Here is an 8,475-nt window from a genome sequence, read left to right on the forward strand (position 1 = left end):
CCCCCTCCCCCAACACCTCCAAAAAAATGTCTTTATAATTCTCTTAACTCACTCTTAAGTCTTCAGTCTTTTACCTACATTCTTCACTTTTGTTGTGTTGTTGTTTTAGTACTACTATCTATCTTTTATGATGGAACACCAACAAAACTATCAACATAACATAGAAGATGGTGGTGTTAGTAGCAAAAATAACAACAGTTTCATGTGCAGGCAAAGTAGTAGTCGGTGGACACCAACAAGTGATCAGATAAGAATATTGAAGGATCTTTACTACAACAATGGAGTTAGGTCTCCAACTGCTGAACAAATTCAGAGGATATCTGCTAAGTTGAGACAGTACGGTAAGATTGAAGGCAAAAATGTGTTTTATTGGTTTCAGAACCATAAAGCTCGTGAAAGACAAAAGAAGAGGCTCATTGCTGCTGCCTCTGCCACTGATAATAATAATAATAATAATATCTCTCCCATGCAAATGATTCCTCATCTTTGGAGATCTCCTGATGATCACCACAAGTACAACAACACTAGTACTAATCCAGGTAAAAAAATTTACTTTTAGTATTGTCTTGGAAAATAAAGCGGAATACCTGGCCTGCTACAACATGTTAAAATACATTAATAGTTTACGAGTATGTAAATACTTGTGTCATTTCATATGTATATATATATTATATACAGGTGTTCAGTGTCCATCAGCATCTTCACAAGGGGTATTAGCAGTGGGACAGACTGGAAACTATGGTTATGGAACTTTGGCTATGGAGAAGAGCTTTAGGGTAAGTTTGGTGTTTTGTTAATTAACCTCCCCATCCCCCTAAAAAAAATAACATTTTGAACCATTTTCAAGCTAAATATAATGACAATCCACCAATATTCTTGAGTTAAACAGTCTTTGTTGCTTATGTTTACTCCTTTTTGTTATTGTACACATGAAATGAAGAAAAAAAAGGATATATATAGTCCTATTATCAAAACATCATTTTCCCCAAACTTACGAGAAAGAACTAAATACCCTTTTCTTCACCACCAAAAATATGAGAACAAATACTCAACTTGTCATATGTCAAATTTTCCTTATTCTATATAAAATTTGCAACATTTGAACTAGAAAAAATAAACAAGATGTTTGAACTAATTGTTGTTAATGAATGTTTGAAACAGGAGTGTTCAATATCACCACCAGGTGGTAGTTCAATGAATCATCAAAATTTCACATGGGTTGGTGTTGATCCTTACAACAATATCATGAGTACTACTTCTCCAGCAACTTACCCTTTTCTTGAAAAAAGTAACAACAAACATTATGAAGAAACCCTAGATGAAGAGCAAGAAGAAGAAAATTACCAAAGGGGTAACTCTGCTTTAGAAACTCTGTCACTTTTCCCCATGCATGAAGAGAACATGTTCTCAAATTTCTGCATCAAACATCATGAATCTTCTGGAGGAGGAGGAGGATGGTACCATTCTGATAATAACAACTTGGCTGCTCTTGAACTCACTCTCAACTCTTTCCCCTAATTACCCCTAAATTATGGAGGGAGTAATATATTTGGTTTCTTTGTAATTTTAGTCTATCTTATGTTAGTAGTAAGTACTAAACTAATTTGGTGGTGCCAAGCTATTGGACCATATGGTAATGTTAATTAATCTTAATCTAAGTTGTACTAATATTGTTAATTAAAGTATGGAAAAGTTTATTACTCTTTCTGTCTCAGTTTATACGATATTTTTATTTTTTTATTTTTAAATTTTATGTCCAGTCAAACAATGTCACATAAAATTAGGTAATTCCCTCGGTAGCAACTTGCAATTTTAAGTTACTATGGGTGGAGGAATTTTAGTTTTGATAGGCACTAGTCAGTAATCACTAGCAGACAGTACGAAGCAAATATTGTACTGTTTATACCTACACCTACGGTAATATACAACCAACATGCCATGGGTTTCTAAGCCAAAACATTAATTGAGATTGTGAATTCAAGATGATTAATAATGGAGGAATTTAACATTGTGTTCTCATAATAATTTTTTTAGAAAAATCATATCAATAACAAAAAGGTTATGACTAGGGGCGGAGCTCGGGAGTGGTAAATATTAAATTTCATTCGCCTTTTCATGTATTTACTTTTTATATTTTGAATTTTCTTACTGAATTTTTTTTTTGACTCTTTTACTACATTTACAACATCATGTAATTGTATAATGTTAATACTTAATATGGTAACCTAGAAAATAAAGTTAAAAGCTATCATAACATAATAGTGTAGAAATTATTTATACAGTTAGGGTATGAATGTTAATTTTGTTCGGTCAGGGAGAGAAATGTTTGGGAATATATGTATCCTAATTCCTAACTACTTACTAATAATTACCCTAATTACGGGTAGTTTCAACACTAATAAGTAAAAAACCAATAATTATATAGTACATGATTTTAAGGAGGAAGAGTAGAATAGGACTGAATGAATCTAACGTTGAAGAAAATCTTTGAAGAATAATTTTAATGATAGAGGATAATTAAATCATTCAATATAAATATCATAAGAAGAATATATATATAGAAGTAATATATTGGTTACCACTTACCACATATAACATGTAACTTATAGAATTGTCTTTATTGCTCTTAGAATTTTGGTCAACAAAGTGTCTATATCATTGAATTTAATTATCATCTCATGCGTGCTTTGAACATTTCTGTTTTACATCTCTTTCACGTGGAATAACAGATATATTATGGTGTTCCTTTCTGAAATAACTTCAGTATTTTTATTCTTATACCCTCTCCATTCACTTTTATGTCACATTTCATTTTTCGAGAATCGACAAACATTTAAAAATGTGTATTTTTTTTCTTTTTAAATTAAAAATAATGATTATTCTAATTCAATTTAGTTACGAAGATTAGTCAAATTAAATCTTGTAAAGCGAAACATGACAAGTAAAAATAAATGGAGGAAATAATATGTGTGTAGTAGTTAGTAGTCTATGTAGACATTGAAATTTTGTGGGACTCTACAAGATGTGTTCAATTCGAATTGGGACCCTAGAAGGTGTGTTCAGTTTCAATTAGAATTCTTGAAGGCTACTCAACCCTAAACCCTAGTTCATTCTTATATAAAGGGTACTAAATTCCCTGAAAAAGCATCTTAAAAATTTCATAAAGAGATCAAGATCTCGAAATAATCCACAAAAGTCATGGAATATTCATATAGAGGTCAAATCTAAATCATACTAGTTCGAGAAATACTCTACTAACGGCCCTCAAATCATGGATAAATCTAAGGAGAGCAGAATCAAGGGAGGAACAAAATTGTACCCGCAATCTTGATGAATAAAATTATGTTTCTTCATTTTTTTTGTGATTGCAATTTATTTTCTGTCACTTGAAAATTTGTTGCAAACAGTCTATATTTAGGGTTTGATCATGGTCTTGGTCTCTTGGATGATGACTATTGCACTTTAAAGTGGACATTTTTTCCCATTATAACTTTTTCTAGTTTAATTAATATCACCTTATAGTGATAGAGATTTGGCATAGACCTCTACCTTGTACAAATTACGTTAACTGGAAAGATGTATATTAGGACATCTCTCCAACTTGACCATCGCTTTAGGTACTTCAACCGGTTTAGTAGATTTGAAGAGCCTGTTTTTTTTTTAATCGCTCCCTAATAATCTTCACAACCTCATCGTTGAAGGTGAAAAGTGTTTATCATCTGAATCACACGTCTCGTCAGAACGGCCTGTTTACCAGACCACATGTTCATACAGAAATATTGTCTGAATGACATGAATTCGGATTGTGTTTAAGATGGAGATTTAGAGGACATAAGAGACTTTGAAATGACTTTTCCAAACTTTATCTTACCAATAAGTTGCCTTGCCTGCTTTCCCTTTCCTAAAAGATTTGGCATGATGTTTACCAATTGGACAATTCGTACTACTTCATACGTTTCATTGCATTCCTTTTTTTTGGACAAAATTTTACATTCTATTCTATAAAATAAAAGAAAGATAAACACTATTTCTATATTTAAAACTTCTTAAATTCTGATTATTTTTTTTGTCCTTAATTTAAGAATGGACACGAAGCATTATTTTTATAAGATACAAGAAGTACTTAAAGGGATCATTTGGTTTGAAATATAGGGTGTGTTCGGCGGGTTGGAAAATGTTTTTCAAAATATGCGAGTCCCTTACTTATTTTATGTGTTCGATATATAAATAAAAAATATTATTTTAAATTTTTTAATACACAATCTTGACAAATACTATAGGAGATGGAGCGCGAGTAGAAAAGTGGTGTGGTGGATATGACAGATAGAGGGATGAAGTACAGTGAAGATTAGATATATTAAAAACAAAATATAATTAATATAAAATGTTATTTATGAAACTTATTTTCGTTGACAGCCTATTGGCCAAGGTAAAATGCATAAATGTAGCGCGTCTATGACTCCATAACATCTAAGGGAATCCTAAACTTGTATAGTCTCAACCTTTCGCAGCCTCATTAATTAAATTACACAATAGAATATGGATAAGAGTATCTAAATTATTAAATTAGACAATTCTTACATAGTAATATCCTGTACCCTCTCCATTATCCAGTTCAACTTATGTATTTTAAGTTTTAACCAAATAAGAACTTTATGAAAATAAGAAATATACTTTTAGCCCTAAAGATTTACTCTCCCTCAATTTTAATTTGTTTGTCTTATATTTTTCTTTTTAATCTATTTTAAAAAGAATGTCTCTTTCTTTTTAACGAGGATCAACATATCTTTAATTAATACCATAAAATTCACAAGTCTTCTTTTTACTTTACGTCAAATAGTAATTGATAAAATATAGTACTCCCTTCTTTTTTTGGTAACATTTTAATTTCAGCTTTCCACGTGACATGTTTAAGACTACAAGATTAAAGGACAATTTTGCACATTTGACATAACTTTAATTTAGAACCACAAAATTCAAAAGTCTTATTTATTTTCTTAAACTTCATGTCAAGTTAAACTAGATCATTTTTTGTGAAACGAAGGGAGTATATTTTAGTTGTTATTTTAGACAATGAAGGGCGCGTGGGAACAGTGATGTTGAAGGATTTTTATAGGGGACAGATATACCAAGGGGGGAGGGGGGCGGTGCCCTAGCTCTGAAATCCTAATTAGTCTAATGGGGCTATAGAGCAAAAAAGGCAGTCAGTGACAGTCTTCCAATCCAAATAGTACACTTTATAAAAGATTTTCCAATGATCATCATTTTCTTCTTTTTTTGCTCATCGTAAACTGCAATAGCAAAATCATGAGCTTTGAGAAAATTTCAGCAAAAAGTATCTGCCCCCACTATAATGCGGCCGTTATTTTGGAGCTAAAACAGTCACTACTGGAGTAGTATATTTTTTGAGGTTTGAACCCACCTCTACTAGTGCATGTCTCCTCATACATACATGCTCCTTTTCACTCTCTTATCTGCATTTTCCACAGAGAGTTCATTTTTTTCATAGGAAATATAGTTTACGGGAAAAAGATAAATTTAATTGGATTGTGACAACTGAAATTCGAAATGTTGCATGCAGTACTATATAATAAGTGGGAATCTGAATTATATAACCTCTTGACAACTGAGCCCATATCGGATAATGCAAGTGTTATACACTATCTATATTAGAGTATGTCAAGGCAAACACCATTTTATTCCCATAGAAACTGATCTTGCATAGGAGTAATATCTATAATTTTCATATCCTTTCTCATTGTGAAGTAACTGTTTCACAGGTAGATAGGATCAAGCAATAATGTTCACCACTTAAAAATTCAAAATGTCTAAAGTTTTGATTAAAAAGAATCGGTAAATAGTTGTAACCATAGATGTAAGAAAAGATATATATTACATCCACGAATATCCTGAAACGTCTTTTACCATTTTAATAATAATAATATATAAATGTCTTCCAGTTGCCCAAAAGGAAAAAAAATCCCACCACACATTTTTTCCTTTATATCTTCTACTATATATATATATATTTTTTTTTTTAATGTAAGCAATTAGATGAAGTTACCGATAAACTCATTCCCAGGCAAGCAACCCTCGAAAAAATGGAGATAATTATGACAGGTAAAGAAAATGAGTCATGAAGAAGCAAGTCACCAGACTCGAAAGAAAAACAGACAAAGCTATCTAACTGACAAGTGGGCCACTGACGTCGATGGTCCAGGCCAGTTATGGTGATGGGCACATATAACACTTCATTCACATTGTAGTGAATTTTCTTCCATCAAAAAACTTCCTTGGTCCCACTGCTTTCAAAAGCTTCTTTTTTCTTCTCTCAATAATTAAGGGTATATGAAGCCAGTCCCAATCACAAAGATTTGGCTGGGATGCTTTCCCATATATGGTTTGACAAGTTTCTCATGCTTTACTGGTTTTGATGACCCTCATTCCCTTTGGAGCACTGTCCACTTTAACTTATACTAAGCATGTCGCCAATGAGGAGATTATGGACAATGCTTCTATTCCTAGTTCATGGATACTTGGAGATTTACTTGTGGATCCAGGATGATCTTTAAAACTTTTTTAATCTAATGTCCTTTACGAGTAACATGAGGACATACATACCATACAATTTGGCCACATTTCACTTATTGTTTCTATTTCACCCCTGCTATACTTCATCAACTACAGAACTCAACTAACATGATCGCTCGCTTACCAACTCTAAACCAATCAATAATCGTCTTGAAAAAATTCAAACTCAATAACATGGTCGGTCACTTTCAAACAAAGAAATTCACCTAACAAAACAGTATACATACATCCTAAGAAATCAGCATTACATAACAGGACATATTCCAAACAAACGAATCACAGACCATAATAACTTTTGATAAGATTCTCCTGTATTGAAGCAAACCAAAATGTAAGTGAACAAAGCTATTGCATCTCACAATAGAGCAGGGAAACAGTAGAACCCCAGTATAGGAACGGAACATCAGGAAAATAAATGAGTCAGATCAAGTAATTTACAACGAGCAAATATGGAGATACCATCTAATTTATCTACCGCACTATACCTGATATTGATAATATCAATTTCCTCTTTTCTTTTACTTTTTTTCTCGAATGTAAGAGGATAGTCAGCTAATGCCATCGGCATCCGACTGTCTCTGCAGATGCTGCATCTCCAGAAACAGTAGGATGAATCGAGACTTACTAGGAGGCAGAGCACCCGAAAGTCCAATCTCATTAATCATATGAGAGCCTAAGTGTTGGAAGTTCCATTTGTGACAAAACACAATGTGGTCTTCAAACAATCAAATAAAGTTTCATGACAAACCAGTTCAATAATAGAATTATACCACCACAGTTCTCAGCTTAGACCAATCCTTCGACCTCCCAACTACTGATTTTTGGTGTAGCCAACACTGCAAATGTTAGACAGAACATCAGTAAAATGCAGAAATCCATGATATCAACTAGTCTATATTTTTCAACAAGCTTTTCATATTTATACTACTACAGAACCAAGACACTATGCAGAATCCATAAGGGGGGACTTCTAGTCTCTAAATCGCATCATTCAGCAAAAAAGGAGGTATATTTATCTTCCACAAACTTGCCTTGGAGACAGAGATTAGGATGAGCTTTCACCAAACTATTGTCATTATGGTACTACGATAGAACCAGGACATTATGCAGCATTCACAAGCAGAAAGAAAGGAAGAGAATGGAGTGGTTAGCTCTCTGACCTTTGAACTACTGCAGTGCTTGTTAATGTTCTACACACATGGTATCTTTCCAGTTGCTGAACTAATATAGAGAAAAAAAACCTGGATGACGGTGGTGTCCGAGTTTGTTAGTGGACACCTCGACTATTTCACTGGGTACCTACTACCTCCCACTAACACAGTGCCTGCCCACCAAGACTTTGGCAGATGTGAATAAAGCATCTAGTGTTGTTGCCTCCGCTGGGATTTGAACCCTAGACCTTATGGCTCTTCTCACATTTCATAGATCACTAGGCCCTAGCACACAGACATATTAAAGCTAAGTGCTTAAGAATAAACTAACTGTTGGCTGATGGAGGATTTCCAAGAAGATATTCTTGTCATCAAAGATGTGATCCTCTAAGATGAGAAGATATTCTTCATATCAAGATATGATCCTCTAAGATCTTAGTATAATTGTGGTAATCTAGAATATCATATCTCTGATTCTTTCTCTTAATGTAAAGATTTAGGTGATTCTATTCCACAATCTTTTATGTATATATAAAGCCATGTACATGACATAGAAAAATATGAATGAAATTATTCAATAATCTTATTCCACACTTTTTCAGATTTGTTCCACTTGTTCTTGGTCTACAAACAATCATAATAACACGAAAGCCAATAAATAATTACTAACTATCCGAATTACTAATAATTCTATCAACCCTAGATCATACCCATGATCCCAATATCCAAATTA

At 32.9% G+C, this 8,475-nt stretch overlaps 2 protein-coding genes across 2 annotated transcripts in view; one reads left to right on the plus strand and one right to left on the minus strand.

Annotated features, from left to right (window-relative positions):
• The first annotated feature begins 82 nt into the window (after positions 1-82).
• Positions 83-1,523, plus strand: LOC102588188 (protein WUSCHEL). Its single transcript, XM_006340669.2, has 3 exons — positions 83-539; positions 679-776; positions 1,162-1,523. The coding sequence occupies exons 1-3, from the start codon at positions 128-130 to the stop codon at positions 1,516-1,518; spliced, it is 867 nt and encodes a 288-aa protein (XP_006340731.1). The 5' UTR covers positions 83-127; the 3' UTR covers positions 1,519-1,523.
• A 5,312-nt stretch (positions 1,524-6,835) lies between these two features.
• The window catches only part of LOC102588521 (WD repeat-containing protein 82-B), a 12,806-nt gene continuing 11,166 nt past the window's right edge, over positions 6,836-8,475 (minus strand). The window contains exon 12 of the mRNA XM_006340670.2: positions 6,836-7,427. The gene's annotated coding sequence lies outside the window, so the exon portion shown is untranslated. The remainder of the gene's footprint in view (positions 7,428-8,475) is intronic.

The sequence above is a fragment of the Solanum tuberosum genome, unplaced genomic scaffold, assembly GCF_000226075.1.
Source record: "Solanum tuberosum cultivar DM 1-3 516 R44 unplaced genomic scaffold, SolTub_3.0 scf00020, whole genome shotgun sequence".
Lineage (NCBI taxonomy): Eukaryota > Viridiplantae > Streptophyta > Magnoliopsida > Solanales > Solanaceae > Solanum > Solanum tuberosum.